Source organism: Sceloporus occidentalis, unplaced genomic scaffold (genome assembly GCF_023333645.1).
Source record: "Sceloporus occidentalis isolate IW3139 unplaced genomic scaffold, rSceOcc1.0.p SCAF_7, whole genome shotgun sequence".
NCBI classification, from domain to species: domain Eukaryota; kingdom Metazoa; phylum Chordata; class Lepidosauria; order Squamata; family Phrynosomatidae; genus Sceloporus; species Sceloporus occidentalis.
The window spans coordinates 37130328-37147379 of NW_028316987.1; the positions used below are offsets into that span (position 1 = coordinate 37130328).

Consider the following 17052-nt stretch of genomic DNA (forward strand, 5'->3'; position numbering starts at 1 on the left):
ACATTATTACCTGTTAGGGCACTGCAGCCAGTCAGATCACTCAAGCAGTGAGTCAGGCCTCTCACCACTCTTGAACTTTCATTGAACGTGTGTATCCAAAAGTAGTTACTGGGTGGTTCAGGTTGCTGTTGCCAAACAGTGGGCCCTCCTTATCTGCGGATTTGCCATCCATGGGTTTGAGCATCTGTGGATCGCAAGCCCACATTGTCCCCAATAGCGGTGCACATGCAGCCACACTACCATTGGGGACAATTACCTCCTTCCTTGCATCCTTTCTCTGTCCGCCTCCAAGGCTTCTGCCCCGGCTTGGCTTTGGGGACAGAGTCTGGCACCCAGTCACCCGGGGCTGGGGCTTGAGTCTTGGAGCCCCTGTCCCCTGGCCCAGTACCCAGGACGGAGCTTCTGGGCTTCAGTACCCAAGCCCCAGCCCTGTCGCTGGCTCCCTCCGGCCAACGGGGCTCCAAAACCAAGCACCACCCCCAAAGCCCCAGAGCCTTGTTGGCCAGAGAGAGCCAGCACCAGGGCTGAGGCTTGGGTCATGGAGCCAGAGGCTCCATGCTGGGTGCTGGACCTGGGGATAGAGGTTCCGGGACTCAAGCCCAGGCCCCGGCACTAGGGACTAGGCACCAGACTCCAAAGCCAAGCCAGGGCAGAAGCCTCGGAGGTAGAGAGAGGAAGAAAGGAAGAACAGAAGGAAAGGGGGGGGGGGGACTCCAGTCCCATTCTCCCTAATGGAATGGCCACGCCACCATTAAGGATATTGGGACTCAAGCATCTGCTGATTTTGTTATCTGCCAGTGTGTGTGTGTGTGTGTGTGTGTGTGTGTGTGTGTGTGCGCGCGCGCGCGCGCGCAAAACAGATCCCCTGCAGAGACCAAGCACCCACTGTAGTTTACAGTAAATAGGGTATGTGTTATGGCTATAATCCTGACTGGCTTGAAGTAGTGCTTTTCAGCATTCACTGGGGGACACTGACCCACCTGTGGTTACATTGTTGCACTATCTCCAGTTCAAAAATGGAAGAGCAGCTCTCATGGGTGGGTGGGTCAAGGCATCTTGCTCAGGGGCTTATCAAACCTAACAGTCCATCTGTTCATGAAAAGTTAAATACCGCTTTTATTTTTGCCGTTCGTGTACAACGGCACATACATCTGAAGGAGAGACCTCCATGTGGGTTTGGGGGTGCAGTGGGGGTACAAACATGCCAAAATGTGAAATAGAAGACATGTTAGTAATTTCATTTGTATGTTTGCTTTTATACCAGTAATATTTTGGCATACAATGCAGGAGATTATCTAACGGGAGACAAGAGCGAAGCCCATCCTTATGTTGTCCATGATAGCGATTGCACAAAAGACATTCTCACATGTCGTGCCGATCCTGTCATAAGCTTGTCAGTAAAGTGGAATTACATGAACAGGTTTTTCTGTTAATGCAAAATTAAGGGCAAGGACAGGACAATTCCCTTTTACTAATGGAACAATGACAGGCTCAGCATGATGTCATTTGAAAGTCTTTTGTGAGATTGTGGTCATTTGTGCTTTCTGGATGGGATAATGACAGGATCATTACGACATCATCTGAAAGTCCTTCCCGCAATTGCGCAGGAAGGATGAGACAAAAACCAGGAAAAAATAGGAGAAGGACGTCCTGTCTGATAATCTCCACAGACACACACTTAACAGGTATAGAATTTGGTTCTGTGCATATCTAAGCATTATTAAAAATGAAGTGCACAAGCTAGAAAAAACTTGGGTGAAATGTAACATTGCATGAACAGATGGCAGCTTACACAATGGTTCTTTTTTTACTTCCACATGCAGTCTGAAACTGTCAGGGACAGCAGAGAGGAATGTACTAGATTGTGAGAGGTCTTTTACTGGATTGTAACGTGAGAGTTGAATTGCTGAAACCAGTAAGAGAAGCACCACAGCTTGCTTCTGCCTGAATGCAGGTGAATTCCTCTCTGCCAAACAACAGTGTTCTCTAGTTTGCTTCTAAATTCTTATTTTAGACGTTTTGCTGGGGAGGGTTACAGACTGGAGGAAGAGAAAGAACAGTTCTCCCCTCATGCAATGATGGATTTCACCCACTGGGCTCAAATAGCTATTGACAAAACAGAATTTTGTCTATTCCAGTAAGAAAATCCAATTTAAGGGCCACAGTGATTGATAGTGCATTTCTGTACATGCCTACTACAAAATAAATCCCACTGAATTCAGTGGAGCTTGCTTCAAGCTATGTTGGTTTATGATGGCAGCCTGAATATGCATTAAAGGGTGAAAAAGTTTACTTTCTACTCTTCTGTTCACAGGTCTTTCAGCATATTTTACATTGCAAAAACGTCGCTGCAAGGTAAATATATGTTGAATGCAGTGGACTGCAGCCAGTGTTGGACTATCAATTTGCTGTGTACAATAGCTATTGTCCTATTGTATTGCCATATTGTTGATGTTACAGTCAGAAGGTGAATTAGCTGCATGGCTCTAGGTTTTACAACAGAGTGTCATGTAGGTCCAAGGTGTTACGTCCCTTCTGAAAATGATCTTTGATGATCTTATGTTGCAGAATGGCTTACAAGTTTAGAGCTCCTTGGGGCTAATGAGGATTCTTAGAATTCTTTTGGCTTGCAGCCAACTTTAGCCAAATTGAACAAGTACTGTGATTTTGTTTGAGGCTTTCAGATTAACTGAACAGAAAATGATGCAGCTATCCATCAGTTCATGCTGTTCATGTGTACTCACAATCAGCTTTTAAAATATTTTAGAGGTTTAAAGCAATGATTATATAATGTGGAACTGTACAGCATAATTTTGCTAGTTTTTTTAACTGCACATACTGTCAAAAAGGTAAGGAAACAAACATATTTATAGAAAGATTTATTGACATTTAGATAAAAATATATCCAGTGAGTGGAAGGAGAAAGTTTAACTTCTTATGAAGTTTGTCTTCTCAGAAGCACAAAGTTTTTTTTAAAAAAAGAAGGGTTTTCTGTTCCCATATTCTTTAGACTGGCTTATCAAAATTACCAAAATTAAGAATACAGAAAAAGTAATCTAGAAAGTTAAGAAGTGACATGATAGTCATGTTTAAATGTGTGAAAGGAAGTCATATTGAAGTTGGGCCAAGCTTTTCTGCTGCTCCAGAGACTAGAACACAGAGCAATAGATCCAAGCTACAGGAAGAGAGGTTCCACATCAACAATAGAAACTTTCTGATGGCAAGAGCTGTTCAACAGTGGAACATGTTTCCTTGGAGGGTGGTGGAGTCTCTTTATTTGGCGGTTTTTAAACAGAGGTTGGATTGCCATTTGTCAGGAGTATTTTCATTGTGTATGGCAGGGGCTTGGACTGGATAGCCTTGAGGTCTCTTCCAGCTGTATAATTCTGTGAAGTGTTGCACAAACCAAATCTGTGAAAGAGCATCTTCTTTGATCCAGAACTAGTATTCCAGATTGCTGCCACAGTTGTAGAGTTCGTCAGCATCATCACCAGCAGGCACTTATTCCAGAACAACTATTCAAAATCATGGCTCTGCCATATGGGCACAATAAATCAAGTCAGAGTGTATGCCAAACCCTCATGTTTCAGGATAAGATTTATCTCATTAAGTGGATTATTATTGCCTAGAAAATCTCCCTAGTGTCCACAAAATTTCCGTGGTGTGCAAACGCACACACACACACACAGAGAGAGAGAGAGAAAGGCAAAACCACTTCACCAATCTGTCCCTGCAAAATATAATGACTTGGACTTCTTGAAAGGATTATTATTATTATTATTATTATTATTATTATTATTATTATGCTTTAGTTATATAGCATTGTGAAAATCTACATACAATGTACATACAAACAATAAAATAGATAAGAGTAAACCTGCCCATGGCGTACAATCTAAGAAATAATAGCATAATACATATAAATAATACATAACAATACAGGAAAAGGTTCAATGAAACAAGCAACAAATTAAAAATGTCAAATAGCAAATAATAGTCACGTAATGCCTGGAAATGCTTCTCTGAACAGGATGGTCTTCAACTCAGTTTTGAAACTAGTTAAAGAAGTGATGACCTGTGTTCGTGGGGAAAAGAGGTTTCAGGAATGAGGGGCAGCAAGTGAAAAGGGACAAATCCAGGGAGGGGCAGAAAAAATCCTGGGCTGAGACAGCAGACCTTGAAAGGATGATTTAATGATGAATTCAGGAACGATAAGGCTATCAGTGGCAGCTTGTCATGGTGACAGCATGTTACATACATCTGATTCTGAATACTAGTTGTTACCAGAAATGGAATGGAAGGTGCTATTGTGCACATGTCCTGCCCCTGGTCATTGCTGTGGTCTACCATGGCTTTTCTTATGTACTGATGACTTAGAGAACTGAGGAGAAATTCTCACACCCTGGAAAGCTTGATTTGGAAAAAAAATAGACTGTTCTTTTATTCAACCAAATACCAAACATCTTACTCACTTAATTTTGATTCCACAAAGTGCCAGTAGATCATTCTCCACACTTTCTTCTGTTCCCACTATGGGACAGAAGTAGATAATTCAGATTGTAAGTCAGGTCCCCCCCCCCCCCCCCATTATTGTTAAAACACTTCTGGAATGAACATTGAAGATCAAAATTATACTATGTCTCATATAGACATATGTAGCCTAGGTGGACTGCATATAGCCTAGGTCTTATCAAGAGCAGTATTCAGTACATTATAGTACCGTACTTTTTACCGCTTTCCCATAAAATGATAGTGAAATCCTTCCTTGTACTGAAGCTGTCTGAGTCCACAAAATCTCATTAACTTTGTAACCATTTAAAGACTGCATAATTCAGACATGACAAAACTTTAAAGTTCAGTTTGCATGTAAATAGATAGTGTATTTGTTAAATAACTGTAAATATTGATCAATATAGTTCTTAATTTCCATGTTTTGTTTCCCCCCTCTCAGACAGAGAGACCTTAACCATGGAGAGGTAAGAATATCATTTTTCTGTCACTATTTATTCCGGTTTCCACCAAATAAATTAGAAAAAGTGTTCTGAGATCTCTGTTGGGAAATAGAATAAGAGTTGTTTTAAAATAAATAATGAAAAGTTTAAGAAGGATGGGGTTGTAAAAGTTGAAAACAATTTTCTTAGCTTTCTTTTTAAAAAAATGATAGTTGAAGACTCCTTGCCTAGTTGCTTTACACGGCTGAAGATTGCTTAATTAGATATTTGCTATGTGCGTGGTACTGTGCCCTTAAGATGTTTTGCATTCCTCATGAAAAGTTTGTACTTTCACAAAATATGTTACAGTCAGACCTTGGTATCCACGGGGATCTTTTTGGGGGACACACACACACACACACACACACACACACACACATCTGTTGCATATGAAAAGATGCAGGACCTTAGAGTCCAGTTGTCCCTAATGGCATTGGAGACAACGGGGCTTGCGGCCTGCAGATGCTTAAATCCGTGGATGGCAAGCCTACAGGTAGCGAGGCCCCACTGTATTGAGATAGATGTTGTTTGAATTCATAGTTCAGGCTTCAAATTATTATTTCTGCCTGCCAAAAAAAGTAAGTTTTTAAATTTAAAATCAGGTTTAAGATTCTTTTGAATAGTGCTCAGGTGCATCTTTAAAACATGGGTTGTCTTATCACCACCCAGGGCAGATAAGTCTATGGGTGATTGTGAAAGTAAAAGAGACCATTCTGCAGCTGTACTCCAAGTTTATTCCTTACATCACCCACAACTTACATTTTTTTCATCAAGTTCCAGCTCTTTCAGATTTCTTCAAGCCTTTCATTCTTTCTTTTCTGCTTTCTTACTGGTTTCTTTCTTCAAAGGTTTGGCTATATTTTGTCTTTGATTTCTTTTAGAAAGAAAAGTGTCTTCTGTGTTTCCTCTAAGCTTTTGTCTTTTTGTTTTGTGGCACATGATAGACATGCACAAAGCAATCTTACCATCTACTTGCTTCCATTTCTGTCAGTTCTATGGATGTACTTCTGCATCTGAAATTTCTCATTTTCTGCTTGCTCTTGTTCTGTCATGGCCATGAAAAAAGTGGGAGGGAGATTAAATATTTTAAAATATGGGACTCCAAAGAAGAAATATTGAAGTAAAATGATAAATTTGTACTGCTTTTAATGCAACTATTTAAATAGTTGTTTTCTTATAACCCTTTGCTTGTTTGCAGATGGCATACCATGCAATACAGCTCATCTTTTTTGCTAGTCTTGCTATTTTAATTATGAGATTGAAGTTGTTCCTAACACCACATATGTGCATCATGGCATCCTTGATATGTTCAAAGCAAGTAAGTTTATTTTTTGTCATACTGCTTGATGCAGTGGTCATATATTGTATAAACGTATAAAAGGATTTTAGTATAATTAATATATTTTTATTTTTTGTTATTAAATTGCATAAATCTCTGACAGATGGGCAACTGTAGAAGGCTGAGGGCCATTCTGCACCTCATGGGCCAGATCGCCACTTTTAGTATGTAACTTATCCTCTGTTAAATAACCTCTGGTCTAAAGCCACTTAGGGTTTTAAAAGTAATCATCATCACTTTGATATGACTTGTGGACTTAAATTGGCAACACTGATATACTGTAGACTCTTTCTCTGGGACTGTGATCTGGAAGCATGGAGACAATTCCCTTGTCAAACCAGGGAATCCTGGGAATTGTAGTTTGTTGTGACGTGTGTGTGTGTGTGTACCTTGAAGTCTGAATAATAGCCAAGACAATCTGACAAGAAAGAGGGCAAGGCAGGCAGGCAGTTGGGAAGCCAGCCACAGGCACAGCAAGCCAAGCCAAGCCTCCCTCACTGCTCCTCACAGCAACAGGCTGCAACCCAGAGCCACAACACAAGTGTGCCAAGCAGCAGCAGCACGTGCCTCCCTTGCCTCTGCCCTGGCTGAGTTTTTCCTGAGGGAGGGGGCGACCACTCTCCTCTCTCTAATTGGGTGAAAACTGTTAGTGTGACTCCAAACAGGATTGGTTGCTCTGTAGCCTCAGTCTCAGAATCAGGGCCACGGTTACCAATTTTGGGAGTTTGTCCTGGAAATTGGGAAATTGGAGCTGAAATGTGCAAAAAGTCCCTAAATCTGCACGGAATAGAGCCAGACACGGAAATCACATGGAAAGCACTCAAAAATCCCGATTTCCATGTGAAAGTCACGAAATTGGCAACAGTGAATGCCGTAGCCCAGGGGTTCCCAACCTTGATTCGCAGAGCTCTTTTTAGGATCAGTTTCTATGGTGTGGAGCCCCTAAGAGACCTACCCCATGTCTTATAAGTTAATGGTTTTCAGGAGTAGTGTTACTTTTTCTTATTCTTTCATTTTCCTGGAGTGGCCATGGAGCACCTGGGAAATGCATTTGGAGCCCTAAGGGCTCGGAGCACAGGCTGGGAACCTCTGCCTAATATGTAGGCATGACCTGGCTTTGAAAGGGACACTGTCTGTTCTTAACTGAATATTAGCCTACCTTATATCTGTGTTTTTGGTTGCTATGGCTATTTAAAATTTATTTATTTATTTATTTATTTATTTATTTATTTATTTACATTGTATGCCTCATTGTTTGGTTTGTTTATTTTATTTTAGATATCTCCCTGGGGGAAGCTTTGCTTTGAAAGACACTACATTTTAAATGAATGGAAATAAAATTTAGTAGGAAATGTGTAGTGAACAAGATTAAAACTTTCTCAATAAATGCAATGTTTAAATTCTTGAAATATCTAAATTATTATTAGTATATAAAAGAAATGCCTATTACTTTGTTTGCACAGCTGTTTGGATGGGTCTTTCACAAAATTCCACATAGAGCATTCGCTCTGGCAATTTTAGCAATGATGGCAGGGGAAGGTATAACAAACCTTCAGAAAGAATGGAGCATTGTGGGAGAATTTCGCAACATGCCTCAGGAAGAATTGCTGTTGTGGATAAAAGCAAACACTAAACAAGGTAAACAAAACTTTGCAATATCTGTCATAATATCTCTCACAAGGCAAACAGCAGTTTTGTGTTCTGTACAGCTTACAAATAAGAACACCATGCTATTCAATAGATGGGTTGTGTCTTATTTTACTGCAGCTGTCATTTAAAGGGTGCAGTTCTAAAAAATATAATCAGTAGTAACTATAAATTGCTTTTCAAAATCAAAAACTTTTATAGAGTAGGGGAAACATATATGTATGTTTTCATGTAGGGAGGTAGACTTTGAAAGAGCAAATAAAATTTATAGGCGCCTGCTGCATATCTATTACATGTAAACTAGTATACTTTTATATTTGCCTTTGAAAGAGAAATAATGGGCCAAGTTTAGAAATAATTATTTCCATGTACATTTTTGAGATTTTTAGAAAATGAATGCCCTACAAATGTTTCTAATATTGTTTGCCTGATCATTCCTATTTTTTGAGATTTTCAAAAATTTTTCCAGATGCTGTTTTTGCGGGAGCAATGCCTACAATGGCAAGTGTCAAACTGTCTACTCTTAGACCTGTTGTGAATCATCCTCATTATGAAGATGCAGGTTTACGGTAAAGCTTTTAATTCATCATGTAGTATTACCAATTTTGCAGTGTACTTATACATTAGGTAGGATTTTAAATACAGTTAACCCACTGAGGGAGTCACAGATCTAAACTAACTACAAAAACTACAGTTGTGTCCATTTTGTTTCTGGTTTATACCTGTAAGACCCTTATAGGTATGGGCCACACCTATGGGCCAGGAGATCTGAAGGACCAGTGGGCCCTTCCCTTATGCAGGGATCCATTCCAAATCCCCCACGTAAGGGAAATTCAGTGTATGCTTTTGCCCCATTGCAAACAATGGGGTGCATGCCTGGAGCATGTGCGCCATTTGTTTAATTGCCGCATGCCTTCAGCGTATGCTTGAAGCCGCATATGGTGCACACGCGTACAGCATGGGCGCACTGTATAAACCTCCTATACAGTACTTTATGGCAGTGATATGAGGCCCTGTTCAATGTACTCGCCGTAAAATTAAGTTAGATTGGTGGACACAAGACAGAGGACCTTTTCTGTGGTGATGTTTTGTCCTATACATTGCTTTCAGAGCAATTGATTAAAAAAGTGTTTAGAATATTTTAATTAACAAATAAGTTTAGCATCACTTCATATTTATTCCTGAAAATAGAAGGATAAAAATGTCTACGTGAAGGTTTGCTAGAAGAGATCAGCATAATTCCACCAACAAGAACTGTGACACAATACGAAAGGCTTTTCAAGGGTAGTGCAAGTATTAGAAATAACTTCCAAGCTTGGTTGCTGTCCTGGATTACTAGGTTGTCTTTTTTCCAGTCTGGATCAGATTAGGTTCTTATATCTAAAACTCTCAAGTGGAAGGTGTAAGCTTTAGGCAAAGTCTTCAGAGGAAAGCGAAGGAGCTTCTCCTTCACTGTTCTTCTTCGTGATCTCTGTACCTCACACATATGGGTTCTGCACCTGTGCAGAGATCAATGGATTCTGAGGAGGTTGGCAGGAAATACTGTGCCCCGCTTCGTATCATGCATGCTCAAGCCTGCCAAGCTACCTCTTCTTCAGTTCCTTTCTGTCTGCCAAATGAATCAGTCATCTCGGATTCCTCCTGATTGAGTAGCACTTTCTTCTTGCTCTTCCAACACACACACACACACACACACACACACACACACACACACACACACAATTTCTTTCTCTCTCTTACATGTTTTTCTTGAATTTTGATCCTATCCTCTGGGGTATTAGCAACTCCTCCTAATTTGGTATATTCTGCACATTTGATAAGCATGCCCTCTATTCTTTTATCCAAGTCATTGATAAAGATGTTGAATAGCACTCGGCCCAGAATGGAACCCTGTGGCACCACACTAGTCACTTCTCTCCAGGATGAAGAGGGGCCATTGTTGAGCACCCTTTGGGTTTGGCCTGTCTACCAATTACAAATCCACCTAACAGTCACATTGTCTGGCCCACATTTTACCAGGTTATCTGCAATAATATCATGGGAGACCTTAAGATAGATTTGTTTGCCACAGACCTCAATACGAAATGCCCACAATTCTGCTCCCGAGCAAGGAAATTCAGGGGTCCTTAGGAGATGTGTGCCTCCTGTCATGGTCTCACCGCCTCCTCCATGTGTTTCCTCCATTCCTCCTGCTCTCCAGCGTGGTAGTGAAGCTGGCAAGACAAGGCCAATGCTATACTGATATCCCCCTTTTGGCTGAGCCAACTTTGGTTTGCACCACTTCTCCGACTGTCCAGAGTACTGTACATGGCCCTGCCAATCCAACCGGACCTCCTTACACACTCTGGATGCCAAGTCCTACACCCCAGCCTACATAACCTCCGATTCTCTGCCTGGACGATTGGCCTGTAATGGCCCCTGAGCTTCTTCATGTCCTCTCTACAGCTAGAAAAGTCTCCACAAAGAAGGCCTCTGACTACAGATGGCAACGATTTTGTGCCTTCACTAACTCCAGATCTGAACCATCTTCCCCTGCCTGACTACCAACAATCTTGCACTTCCTTCTTAATATAAGGGAAGATGGACTTGCTTTTCGCAATAGCCCCATCCAAGAGTTTGGCAGCAGCCCCACCCACCACCAGCAGCCTTATATAAGGGGCTTCTCACCTAAACCCACCAGTTCCTTTTTGTCTGCTGCTGCAGCTGTCTCATCGGAAACAGTGTTTGTGTACTCAAATTGGAAGATGACTTCTAAGGAAACATGGTTTGGGCTTTCTCAGTACTGCTAGATTTTTTCAAGAAGTGCGTTGAATACACCACTAAGATTCCGAACTGAGATGGGCATTTGAGATGCCTTCAGTGTTTGGGTGAGTCTCATATTGTTGCCTTGTGTGTGCACTGTGCAGCATTTACACTGCAGGCCAGATACAACAGAGAGCACTGCCTTAAAGCTCTTCTGTACAAGCATGTCTTGAAACTATAAGAGCCTGGCCATTGTCAGCAACCTTCGACTTCAGGAGACAAAGCGGGCACTCAGCACGAATCCTCAGCTTCAAAGAAGTTGATGTCAAGTATGAAAAAGACAGCTTTGGACCCAACAGATATTGGTTCCTCTAAACGAAAGGCCACAAATACTTTGGTGGAGACCACCTGTATGCCCACTAAGAAGGCCAGAGAGGATGCCGGAGACAAATCATCTCATCATCCATCAACCCCTGGCAGGTCTCTCAAGGCAGACTGGCCTAAAGCAAAAGCACAACAAGAAGAAAAGATGGAAGGAACATTCCTCATCTTGACCCTTTTCTTTGCATTTGGCTATCAAAGCTACAGCTGTAGCTGTGAACCTTCTCTTCCCCTCCAAGAGGTTGTTTCGGAGATAGTTTTTTGTGAAGTTGTGGTAACTCCCTTGCTATCTTCTCCAAAATAGTGTACTGTTCTGATGGAGGGTACCTCCATTGAGGATAGCAAGATGAAAAGGAATTGGCAGGCTTTTGCAGGAAGCCCCTTATATAGGGCTGCAGGAGATGGGCAGGGCTACCACCAAAACTCTTCAGAATGCTCCAAAATGCTCCAAAAGAGGTCTGCACAGGGTGCAGGATAACCTATTTGTGTGACACACAAAGACCACGAAGAAAAACACCTTCTGCAACAGCAGACTAAGCCCTTTTAAAGAGCTGTAGTAGGAAGCAGGTCCTCAATTCCAGGAACAGGGTAAAACGTACTCTGGTTTAGTTGATAATCATCAAGTGACAAAGCTATTTTGTTCATTGATTGTGAATATCTATAGGGCAGGCACCCTATATGCTTATAAAACTTTACCAGATTGATCTGTTTGGTTCTGTGAATGCCTCCAGTAGCCAGAAGAACTCAAGCGTGGTGGTGGTTGTTCTACCCTGGGATATAGGCCCTACTCTCTGAGAATGATTGAATGCTTTCTCGTTTGCTTGCTGAATGAACATGTAAAATTGGATTTGCCTTGGGCTTTTTTTCTGTAGCAGGTAGAAGAGCATGTAAATTTAACCAGTAGTTTAGATGAGTTGACAAGGATTTCCTGTAGTCTCATTACAGGAAATAATTGTATGTTATTTGATTGTACATTTTCTGACTGTTTATTAATCATGGCTTCAGTTCTGTGTTTTCAGTATCAGTATGCATGTTAGATTTCCTTTGGCCCTCACTGTACAACTTTTTTAATCCTTTAGTGTATTTGAACACATTTACACCTTGCAAAGTCAATGTTTGCATCTGTTTTACTAAAGAAGTGTGTGTGAGAAACAGGCAGCCTTCCTCGATACAACATCCCTTGTGGTTATTTTGTTTCAGTAATGAACTACATAGTTTAAGTCAGTGGTACTCAAACTTACCCTTGGGACTCCTCTTTACATCTCTCTCGACATAGTATATGAATACATTTTTGTTTATTTAGTGTGCATGTTTTCATTCACATATTCATGTATATTCATATTTTAACTTTTTAGAAGGAAATAACTTTGTTCAAATTTGAAGAGTTTTATTTACATTAATTCAATTTTTAACTGAACTCATGTGTAAGTTTTACACAAAAAAAGTTTGGGAAGAGATGGAGAAGGAGGGATCAGAGCCTCCAAGTCCCATGCCCCATCCTCCCCGCGAACAACTCTTGCACCTCCCTGGGAGTCCCACCCCACCATTTGAAAACCACTGGTTTAAGTTATTTTTCTTGGTTGGTTGGTATATGTGTGTTTTTCCCTCTTCAAAGGGCAAAGACGAAAATAGTTTATTCCATGTATAGTCGGAAACCAGCCAAAGAAGTTAAAACGAAACTGCTAAAGATGGGAGTCAACTATTACATTTTAGAAGAATCTTGGTGCCTAAAGAAACCTAAGTAAGTAATTAGTAAGAAGGTTTGATAATTTCCTTCAAATTATGACAAAGTTGAATTGCATTTTGTACAAAGAGAAGCTAGAAAACAGTATACATCTGTGATGGCAAACCTATGGCCACAGGTGGCACGTGACGTAATTTCGCCAGGCATGGGCCTGGGAGCAGGAGGAACAGGCGGGTGCATACCTTTCCTTTTCCTCCCTGCCTTTTCTTGGCCTCCAGCTGTCTCTCTGAGACAACTGGAAGCCAGAAAATGGTGCTGGGGAGAAGGAGCTAGAGGCATGGCTCCCGGCCTTCAACTGCCTATCTGAGAGAGCTGGAGGCTGGGAAAAGGGCGGGGGAGGAGAAGCGACCATCGCGCGCCAGTTGCTCCTCCCCAGAGACCTTTTCTGGCCTCCAAGTCTCTCCAGAGAGGCACTTGGAGGGCAGGAAAGGTCCGTGGGGCTGAGGGGCAGGTGCATGCCCACTCCTCCTCCCTTCCCACGGGCCTTTCCTGCCCCCCAGCTGATCTTGTGCTTTTCCTTTTCCTTTTTTATATTCTGACTATTAATAAGATTCTGTTTGGTCTTCCAAGATTCTTGAGGCTTTTACCATGCTTCCTTGAAGATTTGATGTTCAGTTTGGGGTTTACTTTATACTTGAATATAAGTTAACGTTGAGTATAAATTGGGGGCAGCTTTTGGGGCTAAAATTAGACATTTTCATATGACCTGACAATAGGTCGAGGGTATCGCTTCCTCCCCTCTTCGGCATCACTGTCCCTTTGGAGGATAACCGTGCTGAAGAAGGAAGGAAAGCAAACATTTCCCTCCCAAGCTGTTCCTCAGCCCACCTGTCCCTTCGGAGAAGAGTTTGTTTTGGATGATCCCAGTCTTAGGAGAACTTTTGGAGGATGAGCTGAACAGTTTGGAAGAAAAATGGATTTAATGAGGGAAATAATCAGCTCTATAGCTTTCTCCAGTCTTTCATATCTCATGCGCTGAGGAGGAGAATTTGGTGCACATTAATAACCCTCATGCCCTCTGTTGCATCTTTGCCAACTCTGTCAGTGGGAGGGATATGATCTGATAAGCTGTTCTATGATTATACATTGTATGATTGCATAATATTGTAATGTGGGGAAGATAAAGGCATAAAGCAGAATCTCTGCATTAGAAATTTTTGACAATGCATGCCCAACAAAGGATTTAATAGAAGGTGAAGGACCAGTGAACATAGCACTCCTCTTCCTTTTTTCATGATTATATGAGCTATGAATGGTTGAAGAAAGTTTTTTGTTTCCTTTATAAAATTATGCATGATCAGTTTTACTTTTGCTTTATGTCTTTGTTTGTTGATAGCATTTGCATATATATATGTGTGTGTGTATGTGTGTATATATATTTCAGGCCTGGCTGCAGCATGCCAGAAATTTGGGATATAGAAGATGTCTCCAATGCTGGAAAAGTTCCCTTATGCACCCTCATGAGCCGGGATTCCAGACCATACTTTAGAACAGTATTTGACAACTATGTATACAAAGTATTAGAAGTTACCATGGAATGATTCTTCAGTGCAACAGATTCTGTAGCTCTGGACTCCATATTTAGATTAAAATTTACGTCTTGAGTTGTTACAGTACAGCACAAATATACTGTATTTTTATGGATTTTATGCAAATTGTTGATGTTTGTGGTTAATAAAAGCTTTGTTCATATTTCTGCTTCTGTCATTTCTAAAAAAAACAAACAGATACATTCTTACTACTCTGTTCTAAAAAATATTTAGAAAACAACAGTTGTGAAAAGAGAAGCTTTGCAACCCGTCTTAGAACCAGCTAGGGAAAAAGAACTTTCCAGACACACCCATATTTTTTTTTGTAATTATTAAGAAATAATTCTGAGTTTTTATCTGTTATCACTTTTCCCAAGTACTTTACCTTTTTATCTAGACTATACCTTGATATATTGCTTAGTCTTTGACTGTTTTCATTATTATGTTTTTTGTAAAAATTATAGTTTTACTTTTGTTAACTTTCAATCCTGTTGCTCTTTCAAATTTTTATAATTCTTTTAATAAGTCCCTTAAATGATTTTGCGGGTCACTTAAAGATACAACAACGTCATCGGCAATGGCCCGTGTTTTAAATTCCGCCCCCTTAATTTTTCTTCCCTTTATATTTTCATTTTTTCTAACATTTCTTAATAATGTTTCTAAGATTATTATAAATAGTAAGGGGATAAGAGGCAATCCTGCCTTATTCCTTTTTTATTTTTGATTGCACAGCATGCAAGCACCATGCACAAGGTTATCATACACGGACTCAAGGTCACGTGGATGGCAAGCCACCATTGAATGAATGGGGTGTACGTGCACGGCATACAGGTGCGCACCCCATTCATATAAATGGGACTTGAGATCCTGCATTTTTTACCTTAAGCGTGGGGTCCAGAATGGATCACCCGCATTTGGCAAGGGTGGACTGTATTAGTTCTTTCACCATTGATAATCTAGCATTTTGGTTTGAATATATTGCTTTAATCCAATATGTTATTCTCTCACCTATATTTATTCTACTAAATAACTCCCATATCATATTCCAATGTACATTATCAAATGCTTTTACTGAGTCCATAAAAATCAGCGCTAGCTTCTTATCATTATGTACCTCATGGTGTTCTATTATACTGTCTTTTAACTGCCTTTTTGGAAGGAACCTGCACTGATCTTTAGATACCCATGAACTTAATACTTTTTTCAATCTGTTTGCTAATATTGAAATAAAAAGTTTATAATCAACATTTAACAAAGAGATGGGTTTATAATTTTCTTCCTACTTTTCTTTATATCTCTTCTACTTTTGTATTTTCTTCTCCTCCTTCCCCAACTTCCCATTTTCCTCCGATTGTATATCATCTTCCTCTAGCTAGCCTTAACTTCTTGTCTATGTTTTGATAACCTTCTTTCTCTCCTCTTTCTACTATGTCTTCTTGATCTTTCCATTGATTGTTTTCATCTCCTTTTCAAATATACAGTGAGCCCACACCATACGCAGGCTCATTATAGGCGACTTCCAGCTTACGCGGAAGCTGCCAAAGGATCATGAGAATGGCGCCCGCGCCCGCAGTGCCCACACACAGCCGCACAGCATGCACAAGCCCCATTATATCTAATGAGGCTCGAGCATACACACTTTTTGCCTTTCGTAAGGCAAGGGCGGACTGTATTATTAATGCATCTCTCAGGTAGGGATGTTTTCCATCTTGTTTAAAAGAAGCAGTGGTACAAACACTCCTTGGATCCCCTGGACTTAAACAACTATAGAATGGTATCAAATCTCCCTTTTCAAGGCAAGGTGATTGAGAGGGCAGTTGCCTTCTAACTCCAGGCAGTCTTGGATGATACAAATTATCCAGACCCATTTGAGACCGGCTTCAGAGCAAGGTACGGAGTTGAGACTGCAATGGTCGCCTAAGTGGATCTTTGCCTCAACATTGATACGGTATGTGTATATCCCTGCTGGTGCTTTTGGACCTCTAAACAGTATTCGATACCATCATCCATGGTATTCTGGAACACCTGGGGAATTTGAGGTTCGAAGGCACTGTGCTTCAGTGGTTCTGGTCATATCTCTAAGGGAGGTTCCAGATGGTGGTGCTTGGGGATAGCTGCTCCTCAGAAAAGGAGCTGTTATATGACATACCACAAGTGCCATTCTGTCCCTAATGTTATTCAACATCTATGTGAAATGCCTGGTAGAGATTATCCAGAGGCATAGGGCACGGTGCTACAGTATGCTGATGAAACCCAAATATATTTCTCCGTGCCTTCAAATACAACTTCAGCTGAGGATAGTGTGTCACCTCTGAATGAATGCCTGGAGGAAGTAATGGGCTGGATGAGAAAAACAAATTGAAGCTGAATTCAGACAAGACAGAGGTGCTTACGCTCAAAGGTTATAACCTGGGTTTGGAGGTATATCAACCCATCTTGGATGGGGCTACACTCCCCCTGGAAGACTGTGTTTGCAATTTGAGGGTGATTCTGCATCCATCACTCCAAATGACAGCTCAGATCAATGCAACAGCCAGGAATGCTTGCATTCAGCTTTGCTGATATGCCAGCTGTGCCTCTATCTGGAGCTGGAGGACCTAATGATGGTAGTGCACGTTCTGTGGTATCCTGAGGGCTGGATTTCTGGAATGCACTGTACATTGAGTGCCAAGTTTGGGA

The 17052-nt window shown here is 41.0% G+C and overlaps 1 protein-coding gene across 2 annotated transcripts in view; it reads left to right on the top strand.

Annotated features, from left to right (window-relative positions):
- LOC149309521 (protein C-mannosyl-transferase DPY19L1-like) overlaps positions 1-14536 on the top strand; it is a 72281-nt gene extending 57745 nt beyond the window's left edge. The window contains exons 17-23 of one of the 2 annotated variants that reach the window (XM_089532604.1): positions 2315-2355; positions 4952-4976; positions 6190-6309; positions 7794-7968; positions 8447-8546; positions 12716-12841; positions 14229-14536. In XM_089532604.1, coding sequence (XP_089388730.1) covers positions 2315-2355; positions 4952-4976; positions 6190-6309; positions 7794-7968; positions 8447-8546; positions 12716-12841; positions 14229-14385 — 744 coding nt within the window. In that variant the 3' untranslated portion in view covers positions 14386-14536. The remainder of the gene's footprint in view (positions 1-2314; positions 2356-4951; positions 4977-6189; positions 6310-7793; positions 7969-8446; positions 8547-12715; positions 12842-14228) is intronic. The other variant, XM_089532605.1, reaches the window with a different exon arrangement.
- Positions 14537-17052: the final 2516 nt, after the last annotated feature.